At 43.4% G+C, this 15,602-nt stretch overlaps 1 protein-coding gene across 2 annotated transcripts in view; it reads left to right on the top strand.

Annotated features, from left to right (window-relative positions):
• cacna1fb (calcium channel, voltage-dependent, L type, alpha 1F subunit) overlaps nt 1-15,602 on the top strand; it is a 79,727-nt gene that overhangs the window by 1,885 nt on the left and 62,240 nt on the right. For both annotated transcript variants that reach the window (XM_061788675.1, XM_061788668.1), the window contains exons 2-4: nt 11,557-11,795; nt 14,133-14,233; nt 14,618-14,723. In XM_061788675.1, the coding sequence (XP_061644659.1) occupies nt 11,557-11,795; nt 14,133-14,233; nt 14,618-14,723 (446 nt within the window). The remainder of the gene's footprint in view (nt 1-11,556; nt 11,796-14,132; nt 14,234-14,617; nt 14,724-15,602) is intronic.

Genomic DNA, 15,602 nt, shown 5'->3' with positions numbered 1-15,602 from the left:
TGTATAGCCCTCAATCACAAAAGTGTCTCAAAGGGCTTCACAGACCCACCCAATAGGGCAAGGAAAAACTCCAAACCCCATTTGGGGAAAAACAAAACCTTGAGAAGGGACCGCAGATGGGGCAGATGCCTTTTCCAGATTGACCAGGCTGCAATGGATGTTGAGTGGGCAACATTTATCACATAGTCTGGTGCTGTACAATGTTCATTATGATGGCAAGATATTTTACAATGTTCATTAATATGGCATAAGAGTCCATTTAAGGAGAAGAGGTGCCGCAGGATAGACGCCTTTGGTGGTTCTGCCTCAAGACCTGGCCCGGTCGGAGCAGAATCCTCCATGGCAACGACTTCGGGGGAAGTGGTCCACCTCAGATCTTATCCCATTGGCCGGTGCAGAACCCATTCAGCAACAGGCTCAGATTTGGTCAATGTCAACTAGCCCTCTCTCCATGCAGGAGTTGAGAGTGGAGGAGATAGGACAAATGGCAGTAAAACAGGCCTACATGTACTTTAACTAAATGCTAAAGAGTAGAAATAAGTCTTAAATCGGGATTTAAACATTACTACTGAGGTAGCAGCTCTAACATCCGTGGGTAGGGCGCTCCAGAGTACGGAAGCCTGAATAGAAAATGCTTGAGAGCCTGTGGACTCATTTCTGGCTCAGTCACCAAAACACCAGCATTTGTACGCGTTTCGGGATGGAACATATGGTACAACTAAGTCAGTGAAATAAGAGGGTGCGAAACCATGTAATATTTTATGAGTAAGTAACAGGACCTTAAAATAATATCTGAAGTAGACGGGTGGGCCAGTGCAAGTTGGCCAAAATGGGGGTAATATGATCAAACTTTCTCATCCTCGTCAAAAGTCTTGCTGCAGCATTTTTTTACTAACTGCAGGCTTTTAATACTAGACATGGGAAGACCAGAAAGCAGCATGTTACAATAGTCAAGGCAAGACATAACAAATGCGTGGACTATTATTTCTGCATCACTAGCAGATAGGATGGGCCATATCTTAGTGATAATGCAAAGATGAAAAAAAAAACAACAACCCCAAAACCCGCAGATTTGGTAATATTCTTAATGTGCTTTTGAAAGGAGAGAGTTGTGTCAACTATAACGCTGAGACTTTTTACAAACTCTTTTTGGATAAAGGTGCTTTTGGCAAAATTCAGAATGGAGTCTTTAAACAAGTGGTTATGTTTAGCAGGACCAATAATCAACAGCTTAGTTTTCTCAGGGTCAAGGAGCAAAAAGTTACACGACATGCACTGTTTCATCTCAGCGAGACACGACTCCAAATTACAGCAATCGTGTAGGCTAATTAGTTTTAATGGCATGTTTATCTGAGTATCGTCGGTATAACAGTGAAAGCTAATCATAAGCAGCAGCATATAAATACTGAACAAACGACTGCTGAGTACTGATCCCTAAGGGACTCCGCAAGTGACATTATAATACTCAGAGATCACATTATCATGAGGCTGTTGGAAGTAGGCTGCTTTTGGGTTTCCATTGCTACTGTATCAAATAAGTATTTAGGATTATTTTAATCAAAACAAGCTATTTTGGAAAATTGGGCGGTATATAACTGCAAGATAGAACGGCAGTGGTGTGGTGTAGACCGCATAACGAGAGGCTCGAATGTTTTAAAGTTGTTGTTTGGGCTAGTGCTAAGGTTGAAAACAAATTTGGAGATAAGGGTGACACTCCCTCCTTCTTAAAGAGGATGGGCAACATGTGAACTCACAAAGTTTGGGGGAGACACCTCATTAAGTGGTAAAAACTAATTTGGTTTACACTATGTCTTGCAAAGACCAATCATATCAAGATTATGGTCTCTGATAAAATCATTGACTAGCAAAGCTTTTGAGGAAAGTGATCTAATATTCATAAAACCAGTTTTTATTAAAATGGGTTGATCGGTGCTATCTCCCCCCAGAGTATTCATAGTAGTATAATATTACTGAGATTGCATCGTCTAGAACCCATAATATATTTCGAGATGCTGTGGGCGCGGCAAGAGATTAATACTGCAGGAATCTGGTAGTTATCACTTGATTTGTCATTGGTAGAACAAACCAGGGAAGAGTGCGTAAACTCATCACACAGTACTACCTCGCTAGAAAGCAACGGGCTGCAATGCATTAGTGGGTGGTGGATCAGTATGTGTAGTATGTTGCTCTAATCTACATATAGGACTAGGTGATTTTAGCGCTAGTTAGCCTGAGTCTTACAGACTCCACACCCCTTCTAACAGGCTCACTAATGACCTGTGTCCCGACTTGCTCTTGTGTGAACTGTGATGGAAAGCTTTAAACAGTAATCTTTGTCTCTAGAAAGAGTGATGGCGCCTAGCCTGTTAGGGTGAAGGCCATCTGTCCTCATCAAGCTGGGGGTCCTCCAGAACAAAGGCCAATCATCTATAAACTGCAGTCCCTGTTCGCTACAGAAGCTAGCCAGTCACCAGTTAAGTGAGAATAATCTGCTCGACCTCTCATCATTGCCTCTCGCAGGCAAGGCGCCAGAGACAATTACAATTGCCGACACATCTTTCTGGCAAGAATACAAGTCCTGGCTATGTTCCTCTTTGTAATTTCTGATTCTCCCATCCTTGTACCTTAGAAGCTGACATGTATTACTATATCTGAGTAGCTAGTGTTGTTAGCCCCACGCTAGTGTCTAGGCCTAATGCGGGTCAGATCCCTGAGGCTAGCTTCAATGTCAGGTACTCTGGTCCCAGGGAAACACATTACAGGGGCTAGGTTTATAAACTTGATGTTAAGTGTGATTGAGTCCCCTATGACTAACGTGCGGGAGCCAGTAGACTTAGTAGAAATGCTAAATGAGTGAATATGTTATGCGTCTGAAAAAGCTCGCCGCAGTTAGCTAGCTGCTCGGGGCTAATGCTAACAGGGCTAGTAGGTCGGCTACAACCTACACTCTCAAGTGTGCCTGATTCTGCTCTAGTTTCCTCGAGCAAGGAACGCCTCTCAGGGAGAAGGGTGCAAGTGGTGCTCGAGTCCATACTCACGATTATTTGGTCGGAATTTTGGAGATGAAGTCTGTGTGATAGCCGAAGATCCTCGTCGGTGAAGATAGGAGCTGAGGTGAAAGGGGATTTACTGGTCGAACTACGTTCCTACCCTCACCTATGGTCACGAACTATAGGTCGATGCAAGCTGCTGAAATAAGTTTCCTCTACAGGATGTCCAGGCTCTCCCTTAGAGATAAAGTCAGAAGCTCAGTGACCCGGGAGGGGTGTCAGAGTCAAAACCGCTGTTCCTCCGCATTGAGAGGAGCCAGATGAGGAGGCTCGGGCATCCGTGTTAGGATGCCTCATGGATGCTTCCCTGGTGAGGTGTTCCGGGCACGTCCCACCGGGAGGAGGCCTTGGGGACTAGCCAGGACACGCTGCTGAGAATAGGTATCCCAGCTGGCCTGGGAACGCCTCTGGATCCCCCCCAGAGAGGGACATTTGCAGTTCCCTGCTTAAGCTGCTAACCCCACGACCTGAACCCAGATAAGATGAAGAAAATGGATGGATGGATGGATGGATGAATGTTATCACTATTAGCAATTAACGTCATCACAAATGTTTGCATTTATAGCACCAATATTATTATTGATGTAAGCACTATTAGCATTGACATTAGCACTATTATTAGCATTAACATTAGCACTAATATTAGCTGCGGCACGGTGGATGACTGGTTAGAGCGTCTGCCTCACAGTTCTGAGGACCGCGGTAAAATCCTCGGCCCCGCCTGTGTGGAGTTTGCATGTTCTCCCTGTGCTTGCGTGGGTTTTCTCCGGGCACTCCGGTTTCCTCCCACATCCCAAAAACATGCATGGTAGGTTAATTGACAACTCTAAATTGCCCGTAGGTGTGAATGTGATTGCAAATGGTTGTTTGTTTGTATGTGGCCTGCGATTGGCTGGCAACCAGTTCAGGGTGTACCCCTGCCCGATGATAGCTGGGATAGGCTCCAGCGCTCCCGCGACCCTTGTGAGGAGAAGCGGCTCAGATAATGGATGGATGGATGGATACTACTACTACTATACTAATATTATGATCAATGTTAGCCCTGAAAATAGCATTAACATTAGCACTGACATTAGTATTAACATTAACACTAATATTAGCATTATTGATAGCATGTTAACATTATTATTAGCATGCTGTTAGCACTAATATTAGCATTAACATTAAGACCAATATTAGCATTAACATTAAGACCAATATTAGCATTAATGTTAACACTAATATTGTTATCACTTATATTAGTGTTATTGTTATCACCTCCATCCATCCAGCCATGCTTTTTTGTTTACATTGCACTTTTTAGATCAGACCTCGTCAGCTCCAATTGGAAGATGACCAACCTCATGATGTCAGTGCTAATGTTCGCATGTTTCTATTTTGCGCCCTGTCTTATTACCCCATGTCAGCTATATCTAATTTGCTGTATGTCCATGATCCACACATGATCACACGAACATTGACCTCCAAACACCTCAGTAAGAGTGCCTTAATCCCTCCGTCCTGGTGGATGATCAGACTTCTTGCTGATTGATGAATTAAGATTGCGTCCGCCGAAGTCCTGATAGCGTTGTTATGGAAATGAGCGCTAAATCGCTGGTTGCCATGGCAGTGGAACTAATTCCTCCAACCTTTTGTTCCACTGCCTTGTACTTGACACAACTAACGAAAACCCTGTGAACAAGCAGGGGATATTTGCGGTTGGCCATGTTATGCACCACACCGCTACATTCACTGACAAGTGTATTTCGGTGGCTTGGTGATGAAATGCTGCGTCTGTGTTAAAGTAACAAAATCTCTAGGGATGCTTGCATTAAGTGCCTGTGAGTGTGGGTGGGGTGGAGGGTGGGGGGGGGGGGGGGGGGGGGGGGGGCTGTATGGTTATATTAGCCAGTGGTTTGTGTAAGGTAAGTAGAGCTCCATTGAGTGTTCATAAATGTAGCGATTGGTGTTCTCAAAGCATTAGCTTCTTCTGTGATTGGTTGGTGAATAATCTATTGGTTGTCTATATACAGTATGCCCATAAATTGACGAGCAACCAGTGCATTGCTTGTCTATATACTCATCGACATTGACTTCCGACCAGTCCATTGTTTGTCTATATATGTCCTGCGATTGGCTAGCAACCAGCCCATTGTTTGTCATTGGGGCCTCACATTGACTAGCGACTCTTCTATTGTTTGTCTATACGTGCCTTGACAATAACTGGCGACCAGTCTGCTGTTTGTCTATACAGTATGTGCCCTGACATTGACTGGTGACCAGTCCAGGGTGTACCCCACCTCTTACTCAGTCATTTCGGAAAGGTTCCAGCTCCTCCACAACCCTAATGAGAACAAACAGTATAGACAATGGATGAAGGACACACATTATGCCTTTATGAAGAAAAGCACAACGACGTTGACTAAATAACCTAATGACCTGCCCAGCTGGACCTGGCTGGAGGGCATACATGTATACACACACACACGCGTACACACACACGCGTATACACACACACATGCACACACACACGCACACACACACAAACACACGCACACACACACGCACACACACACACACACACGCACACACACATCGAGTAACAGAAGAGTGAAAAGCAGGAAGTTAACAAGGCGTATGAGGATTGTGTGCGAGTGCTGCTCAACTACACACACGCAGACACACGGACGCACGCACACACACACACGCACAGTTGGTGTTCCTCCAACACAACCCAGTCCTGTTAAACTGGGCCTCGACTCAGCTGAAAGACTCCCAAAGTCTTACAGCCATTGAGGTCACGCTAGTCCACACACATACATACACACACACGTGCACACACACATACACACGCATACACACACACACACACACATCTACGCAAGCATGCATGCATGCATGCACACTCGCTGCTGTCAGGATGATCTTGGTTGTCTCGGGATAATTCGGGCATAATTAGACGGATTCTCGTGGGGCAATGCAGAGACTCTGTGTGTGCATAGCTCCACCAGCTACACACATACACACACACACACATACACATACATACGCACACACCAAAACAACGTGAGCAACAGTCATGTGACCTGCACTGTCCTAACCTCGGCTCCTCAGCAGCCTGAGGACAAAATAATCATGTTAAGTTAGTGCAGCAGAAGCAGCAGCGCCCCCTGCAGGCTTGCTTCACTCTTTACCGACTCATTTGTTTGCTTCATTTCCGTGACTGCCGATTATTCACCCATGCTTCCCATGTTTTTTCATCAGTTCATCAGTAGTGGGAAGTAATGAAGTACAAATACATTGTTGGTGTACAGCACAGTACTTAAGTTCACTGTGTACTTGAGTAGATTTTCCAGCTACCTGCTCTTGAGTATTTATTTATTTTTTATTTTTTTTATTTTACTTTTATTTTGGAAGCAAATATCTGTAATTTCTATTGCGTTGTCAAAATAGGCTTGTTACATTTTTGTTTGTAACAAAGGAATGCCATAAATAGAGAGCGCTAATGTTATACATGGTTGATTAATTGATCTCTCATAAAACAGACATGAGAAACCTAAATCAGGGAAAAAATTCAGAGAAGCAAGCTATTCCCTATGGCCTTATTCAACAAAATTGATATTGCGAGGCACATTGTCAGGTTTGGGGGTGATGGTGGCAAAAAGGATGATCCAAATGCAGGTAAGCAGGGAGACAAGGCAGCAGTGCAAGAATCTCAAAATGATATTTAATTTTAAAAACAATAAACGCAAACAAGGATGGAGGCAAAAAAATACTAAATTAACAAAGTCCCCCCCAAAAAACAATGTTCCAAGCAACAAAGAAACACTAGGGGTAAACTCACCACATAAAACATAACATGACGAGAGAAACGTGACTCACAGCAACAACTAAAAATGACAATGCACCAACCAGGATTGTAAGAAACAATGGAATGTACAATCCATTCAAAATATAACCTATAACCGGACAACCTGATGAGAACGGTGACATGCGTACGTGGTGGTTTTACAAGCTCAGCCATGCAGCCTTCTGACTATAGGACACACCATCACTTTTATATATGTTTACCCTTGATTTGAAGTAGAAAGCTATCAAATTCCTTCTCTTTAACTTTTGTTACTAACCGGAGTTAATAATCCAGCCAAGAAACTATAATAGTCTACTCTGCGAGAGGCTGCGGTACGTCCCACCGAGCCTCCGTGTGTGCGGTGAGTGTATGCAAATGAATGACAGACTATTCAGTCATGCATCCTGTCACCACACTCTCTGATTGGATGTTCTTGTCCCGCCATGCCCACTTGTAAAATAATAATTAAAATTGAAAAGATGGGACCAAATAGGGATGATTTTTACAAAAAATAAACCATTTTAATAATATTTTGCTGGCAGGTCATACAGCTAGTTAAAACATATATATGACAAAAAGTGTTGTTTTTTTCTAACTGCAAATTCTCTCTTTAAGTAAAACAGGTGAATCAGTACTTTTACTTTTACCAGAGTCTTTTCATACACAAGTATCTGTACTTCTAATTAAGTACAGTTAGAGTGCTTTTGTCACTTCTGCAATTAAGTCATGCTAGCATATTAGCACACGGAGGCCCTAGCAGCAATCGCATTAGCACGCCATTTTGTCGTACAATGTTAGCTGTTGTGTGAGTGCAAACTGGTCGCCATGACGGGAATGGACGTGTCTGTGTTTGTGTGTGAGTGTGTGTGTGTGTGTGTGTGTGCATGTGTGTGTGTGGGAAGGACTTATCAGCTTTGTGTCACAGCTGGACACAGCAAGGCATTGTGGGAAACAGGAAATCTAGGAAAATGGCAACGTGAAGGTCGAGCATGGCGGCAATAATCTCACTGAGATGTTCATATTGTGTGTGTGTGTGTGTGTTTGTGTGTGTGTTTTCATGGTCCTCAGGTAATAACTAAAACACACACACACACACATCACGACCCACATCGCAAACATACACGCACACACACAGATCTAGGTCACAGCTGTTCACTACAACATTGGTGTGTTCAAGTCACCTTAGTCTTCTCTATTGTTAACATCATTATCATCATCATTATCATTATCATCAGCATCCTCATCAGCATCATCATCTTCATCCTTTTCAGATGATAAAGAAGCAAACTGATCAACATTTTTGCCTATTTTCTAACATGTTTAAAATCAAACACTAACCCAGTCATTCCCAAAATGAAAAGAGTGCTCGGTCCCATTTTGAAATCTGAAAATCCTCTGAAGCCCTCCAAAACTCAAACATTTCAGACTAGGGTCAATAATTCACAATTGGACAGATTTCATAACCCGAAGAAGTGCAGGTGCACAATAGGGTATACATTAAAAATGCAAATTAATTATCCATTCAATTCACGCTCTCTGATCTTAATGTAAATGTGAGCTTTTAACCATCAACATAAATGATAATAATGATAATCATTATTATTATTGTCATTATAATAATAATAATAATGATAATTAACATATTGAAATACAGTATGAACAAGACAAACAAGTACATTAAATCAGACCCTTTATTACACATTTAAAAACATGGATTTTATATATTGCAATCAATCACAGCTTTACAATTCCTAAAGAAGGAATATGTGCAAACAAGGCTGGCCCTAGCCAATGAGTGATATTTTATATGGCAACCACCTCCATCGGCGATTAACATGCGCTTACAAAAGAAGTCGAATAGCATCGTTTTCAACGTTGTTTTTAATTTATGAGATAACATAACACACAATTTCAAACATAAAATCGAACATTTTAATCATCATTTTAATTACTGTATCGGGGACAGTGCCTCTGGATTGGCAGACTGGGGTGGTGGTCCCCCTTTTTAAGAAGGGGGACTGGAGGGTGTGTTCCAACTACAGGGGGATCACACTCCTCAGCCTCCCTGGTAAGGTCTTTTCAGGGGTGCTGGAGAGGAGGGTCCGTCAGGAAGTCGAATCTCAGATTCAGGAGGAGCAGTGTGGTTTTCGTCCTGGCCGTGGAACAGCGGACCAGCTCTACACCCTCGGCAGGGTCCTCGAGGATGCATGGGAGTTCGCCCAACCAGTCTACATGTGTTTTGTGGACATGGAGAAGGCGTTCGACCACCGTGTCCCTTGAAGAGTCCTGTGGAGGGTGCTTCTGGAGTATGTGGTACCTAACCCCCTGATACGGGCTGTTGGGTCTCTGTAGGACCGGAGTCAGAGTTTGTTCCGCATATCCGGCAGTAAGTCGGACTCATTCCCAGTGAGGGTTGGACTCCGCCAAGGCTGCCCTTTGTCACCGATTCTGTTCATAACTTTTATGGACAGAATTTCAAGGCCCAGCCGAGGCATAGAGGGGGTCCGGTTTGGTGGCCTCAGTATTGCATCTCTGCTTTTTGCAGATGATGTGGTTCTGTTCGCTTCATCAAGCCGTGATCTCCAACTTTCACTGGACCGGTTCGCACCCGAGTGTGAAGCGGCTGGGATGAGAATCAGCACCGCCAGATCTGAGACCATGGTCCTCAGTCGGAAAAGGGTGGCGTACCCTCTCCAGGTCGGGGATGAGATCCTGCCCCAAGTGGAGGAGTTCAAGTATCTTGGGGTCTTGTTCACGAGTGAGGGAAGAATGGAACGGGAGATCAACAGGCGGATCGGTGCATCGTCTGCAGTGATGCGGACTTTGTATCGTTCCGTTGTGGTAAAGAAGGAGCTAAGTCGAAAGGCGAAGCTCTCAATTTACCGGTCGATCTACGTTCCTACCCTCACCTATTGTCACGAGCTGTGGGTCCTGACCGAAAGAACAAGATCCAGGATACAAGCGGCCGAAATGAGTTTCCTCTGCAGGGTGTCCAGGACTTCCTTTCGAGATAGGGTGAGAAGCTCGGTCATCCGGGAGGAGCTCAGAGTAGAGTCGCTGCTCCTCCACATCGAGAAGAGCCAGATGAGGTGGCTGGGGCATCTGATTTGGATGCCTCCCGGACACCTCCCTGGTGAGGTGTTCCGGGCACGTCCCACTGGGAGGCCCCAGGACACGCTGGAGAGACTACGTCCTTCGGCTGCCCTGGGAACGCCTCGGGATCCCCCCGGAAGAGCTGGATGAAGTGGCTGGGGAGAGGGAAGTCTGGGCGTCCCTGCTAAAGCTACTGCCCCGTGACCCGACCTCGGATAAGTGGTAGAAAAGGGATGTATGGCTGGATGGATGGATAATTACTGTATCGTACCTGCCAAATAAAATGATGCGAGTAACTTGCCGTTGCAACACCTAATGGGACAAACCAAAAGTAAGCAACAATTTGACCTTTCTTTCTCCCATTTGGCCTCTTTTTTTCTTCCCTGTATTCTCTACACTTTTGGTCGTTTTGACATGTTTACAAAGTTGTCTGGGGTCACATCAATACATTTGCCCCTAGCCCAACAGAGAGCAAGGAGTATACCAATCAGCCAGAGGAGGGAGTATTTGCTATTGTCATCCATCCATCCATCCACATTCTGTACCGCTTTATCCTCACAAGGGTCGCAGGTGTGCTGGAGCCGATCCCAGCTATCTCCGGGCGAGAGGCGAGATACACCCTGAACTGGTCGACAGCCAATCGCAGGCTATTATCATTTGTAATAATATTAATTGGGCATTGCTTTAAATTTCAATCTATGTTAGCTTTTCTATGTTAAGAGTTAGTTGCAAATAATGTATGTGTCGCTTCCCCACTTGAAAGAGATTGATTCATTGACAGAAGACTTGATCTAGATTTTACTCAATGACCAAGCAACATTTTCGTTTTGTCTGATTTTCTTTTAGCATTCAGTAGTTTGACAGTTCATCAAGCGATTTCTAGCAAAGAGGTGCTAAGCATGAGTTTTAGGTGTGAGGTTTTAATGGGTGATACAAGTAGTTTATTTTGTGTTCATGAGTCTTATGTTTGAGGGGAAAATTCCTTGTGTGTTTTTTGGAGATGGCAAATAAAGATGATTCTGATTCTGATTCTGATTCTGGAAGAAGCTGTTCATGTGGCAAAGTTCTGGTCCGAACGGACCGAAACCTCCTGCCTGAGGGTTCAGGGTCGAACAGGCTGTGTCCAGGGTGAGTAGTGAGTAGTGTCAGCTGTAATCCGACCCGCCCGCCCCTGTGTCCTGGAGACGTCCATTCATTCACATTCACCTGGGAGCCGTCAGCCGATCACCTGATGACGATATGGCAATCATGACCGACTCACTCCGCATTGTCCCTTAACGTTTACGTTACCTCTTAATTTGTCATAAATTGACTCTATTATCAATGTGTGTAACAGTTTTATCAACTTAAACTGATTTTACACTTTTTTTATATATATATTTAAAAAAAACATTTAAACCCAAAAGTGTTTGCTTGTTTTTTCAAAATTGTAACTTTTTCACGTAACATGTTGATGTGCAAAGCAACCCCCACTGTGCTGCCCCGATGATAATTATGATTATGTTGCAAATGATACTTTTCGACAAAGCTTGTCTGATCATTTTCTTTTCAACTTTCAACTTCCGACATCTGTTGCCACCACAGGCGCGGCACGTAACGGCTATGCTAACGCTGTGGACGGTGAAGATGGTGGCGGCGAGGGTGAGGAGGGGGGAGAAGAGGACGGAGGAGGAGATGGGGGAGAGGAGAGAGGCGGCGGGGACTGGGACGAGGACCTGGAAGGCGAGGACGGCGGAGTGAGGATGACCAGGACGGACACCCTCCACTCCACCACGAGCTCCACTGGAACACAACGTAGGAGAGGACAACACGCTAAGAAACAAGTGAGACAACACGTGAAGAGATACAGTGCATTTTAGATTGAGCCTGAATTTTCACCTGCAAGCATTATACCCCTAACTTTTTGAAAGTAGCGTGAGACAAACCGCTAAGAGACAACGCGCTCAGTAACTGCAGGGACACATTTTACCGCTCAAGCAAAGCTTGCGCGCACACACCCAGTAGTAATCCTTAATGAAACAGGTATGTCATAATAGGCACACACATGCACACACATACATCATTAAGCCCTATAAAGCAGGTACTCCACTGCGGACAATGGATCAATTATTTTCACATGGCTTCTCTTTAGAAGAGTTGAGGCAGCGCGTGGGCATTTCTCTATATGCGAGGGTGTCTTTCCACTTGCTAGTGCCTTTTAGGGTCACGTCCTGCAAACCCCAGTTAAACCAACCCGGCCTTTTATTTTATCGAGCACAGTGCACCTGTGGTCTGAAAACATGTTTCACAAAGTGGAATGAAGAAAAAAGACTGTTGGAAATAAATACATTTTATATAATTGTATATATTATTATTATTTAGTTTGTATTCGTTTTATTATCTTATGTAATATGAATAATAATCTATTAATAACGTAATTAAGTTGTAAATGTAGGTCAGTACTTTTGATACTTTTGACAATATTTAGGCAAGCACATAAAGCCTTGAAGGCCCTGCCTGTGTGCCACTGATGTTAAGCGTTCATGTGGTTTTGGAAAATGAATTAATGGGGATAAATTATATATATACACACGCACACACACACACACGTGTATATATATATATATATATATACGTATATACACACACACACAGACACAGACACACACACACACACACACACACACACATAGATAGATAGATAGATATTTTTTACATAAATATAAATAAATACTAATTACAATACAAATACAAATATACAGTGTAGACCTAGTGATTCTCAACTGGTGGGTCGGGATCCAAAAGTTTGTCGCAGAGCCATTTTGGGTGGGTTGCGGACAGGTAGTAAAAAATTCGTATGCTGATTTTTTTCAGTACAGTACACATATTATTAGGTAAGCGACAAGTGTTACTCACTTTTGCTCTAGTCTTGTTTACTCCATAAGCAAATCCAGTGCGGCTCACCCTCTGGCTTGCGGGCGTTATGGCTAGCAAAAGGCTTTTGGAGATACTGTATGTCAAACTCACTTGAAACGGCGTTTAAAAATATAACATACTGTGTTTTCAGAGGCTATTTTTAAACAAAAAAAAAATCTTTATTGGTCTGAACTTCTATAAAAGAGGGTCGCAACTTTGGAACTATGGGGTTAATGCCACAGACAGGGTGGGACTTCTGGCAAAGACATTTCTGCCACCCCAAGTACTTCTGGGGACCACATTCACCATGGTGTCAGGGTTAGACTTTTGTAAATGTTATCTGCCAGTCAATGCTACGGCATGCTCCCAAAGTAAAATTAAACGGTTCAAGTTTAAGGGAACAAAAAGCACTACTGTCGATCATTGATGTGTGCCTTTGTCTTTTTTTTTTTTTTTCCCCCAATGTGTCCCTTTGTGTGAGGCTTCTATAGTATTAGCCGGTGAGAACAGCAGCCGCCGAGCAGGCGACACTGCTGAGTGAAGCATAGGGCAAAATGATAAGCGAGGAGGACAAGTTTTCCGATCGTGTAAACATTATGCCAACAAAAAAATATTGCGACACATTGCCGATTCTATTTTGGAGCTCGCGGATGATCAAAGGCTTATTTGGAGGCAGTCAGTAGCACCTTGGCTTAAATATTAACACATGTAGGTATGTTACTAAATCCAGAAAAACGGCCGCTATTTTCTTTCCATTTAGCTGTGCCGGAAATACGGTACGTGATTTTAGTGGAGGTCCACAAAAATCTTATTTTGTCATTGTTTGTGTTTATGGCGAAGTTTTATTGTTTTAGCCCCCCTAAAACCAATGTTAGCCCCCCTGAAATAAATGTGGGTTTCCCAAAAATGCCACCCTCCCTTCCAGTGGACGATTAGGTTTTATAAAATTAAGCATTCACTATATGAGCAAATACACCGGAAATACAATACCGCTTTTCACCTTTGGAAAATGTTTGCGCTAAGAGACAGGTGAGACAACACGCTAAGAAAAGGATGAGACCACGCGCTAAGAGACAGGTTGCATGACACAGTTAGAAACGGGTGAGGGAACATGCCAGTCGGCAGGTTGGACAACACGCTGAGAAACGGGTGAGACAATTTGCTAAGTGTCTTTTTTGAGACAACACACCATGAGACAACACACCATGAGACAACACGCTAAGAAACAACAAGGTGGTAAGCTGATGATGTTTCTGCCTGTCCAGGTCCAGGGCACCAATCAGGTACAACGAGCTCCCCGAGCGTTGTTCTGCCTGAAGCTCAACAACCCCATCAGACGTGCGGCGCTCTCCATTGTTGAATGGAAGTATCCTTTTTATTCCAGTTGGCTTACTGTTAGCATACTAATGACCGTAATGATCACTTCCTGTTACCATTGTTTAACCCAAAAATAAATAAATAAATAAATAAAATTAAAAATAATACTTAAAAAAATAAATAAATTATATATATATATATATATATATATATATATATATATATATTTTATTTTTATTTATTTTTTAAATTTTATTTATTTTTTTAATTTGTTTTTTTTTTTTTTTTTTTTAAGCGGCTCTGAAAATGGATGGATGGATGGATGGATGGATATATATATATATATATATATATATATATATATTATCAAGACCTGGTTTGTTACATAAATCACAAATATTTTGACCTAGTAAAGCTTCCTTAGTGTCCCTAGGCCATTTGACATTTTCATCCTGCTAGCCATCTTTGCTAACTGTGTCGCTTTGGGTGTGTCCAAACCATTTCCTGAGGACGACTCCAATTCCACCAACCACGACCTGGTGAGCTGTGCACTCCACACATCTCACATGATGCACACACATAGACCAGACCAGGGGTGTCACTAGGTTTTATGGATGGCGGGGGTGGGGGGGTGTCTTAGCCCCCCGGAAGATGCACAGGATGTGAGCGAATGTAGCGTGCGTGCACAAAATTTCAAAAACAGCTGACGAAGACTGAGAAATTGCTTTTTCATGTTTTTGGACAGATTTAAAGACAGTACAATACTGGGTAAGGGTTCAAAGTTTCTGTTAAATTTGTAGTGGTATTTCAGATAGTTTTTTGTGTATAAAAACACAGGAAGTATGTTTACAGCATTAACCACCAAAAAAGGAATGATGTACACATTGTTACAGTGCATAGACCATTTTACACTTGAGACTATATCAATCCGGCGGCACGGTGGCCGACTGGTTAGAGCGTCTGCCTCACAGTTCAATCCCCAGCCCCGCCTGTGTGGAGTTTGCATGTTCTCCCCGTGCCTGCGTGGGTTTTCTCCGGGCACTCCGATTTCCTCCCACATCCCAAAAACATGCATGGTAGGTTAATTGACAACTCTAAATTGCCCGTAGGTGTGAATGGTTGTTTGTTCATATGTGCCCTGCGATTGGCTGGCAACCAGTTCAGGGTGTACCCCGCCTCCTGCCCGATGATAGCTCCAGCACACCCGCGACCCTAGTGAGGATAAGCGGCTTAGAAAATGAATGGATGGATGGACTATATCAATCCCAGGATCCACATGTCTGGAAACGATGAGTCCCAGCCTTGGAACAATGAGTCGCTGTAACTTAACACGGAGTACAGATATAGTAATCCTCCCCTATATGACGGTTGTTGCTTCGCGGTCCGCTGTGCTGCAGATTTTTATTCCAGTTGTTGTT

The sequence above is a fragment of the Phyllopteryx taeniolatus genome, chromosome 1 (genome assembly GCF_024500385.1).
Source record: "Phyllopteryx taeniolatus isolate TA_2022b chromosome 1, UOR_Ptae_1.2, whole genome shotgun sequence".
NCBI lineage: Eukaryota > Metazoa > Chordata > Actinopteri > Syngnathiformes > Syngnathidae > Phyllopteryx > Phyllopteryx taeniolatus.
This window is presented reverse-complemented; position numbering and strand designations above follow the sequence as displayed.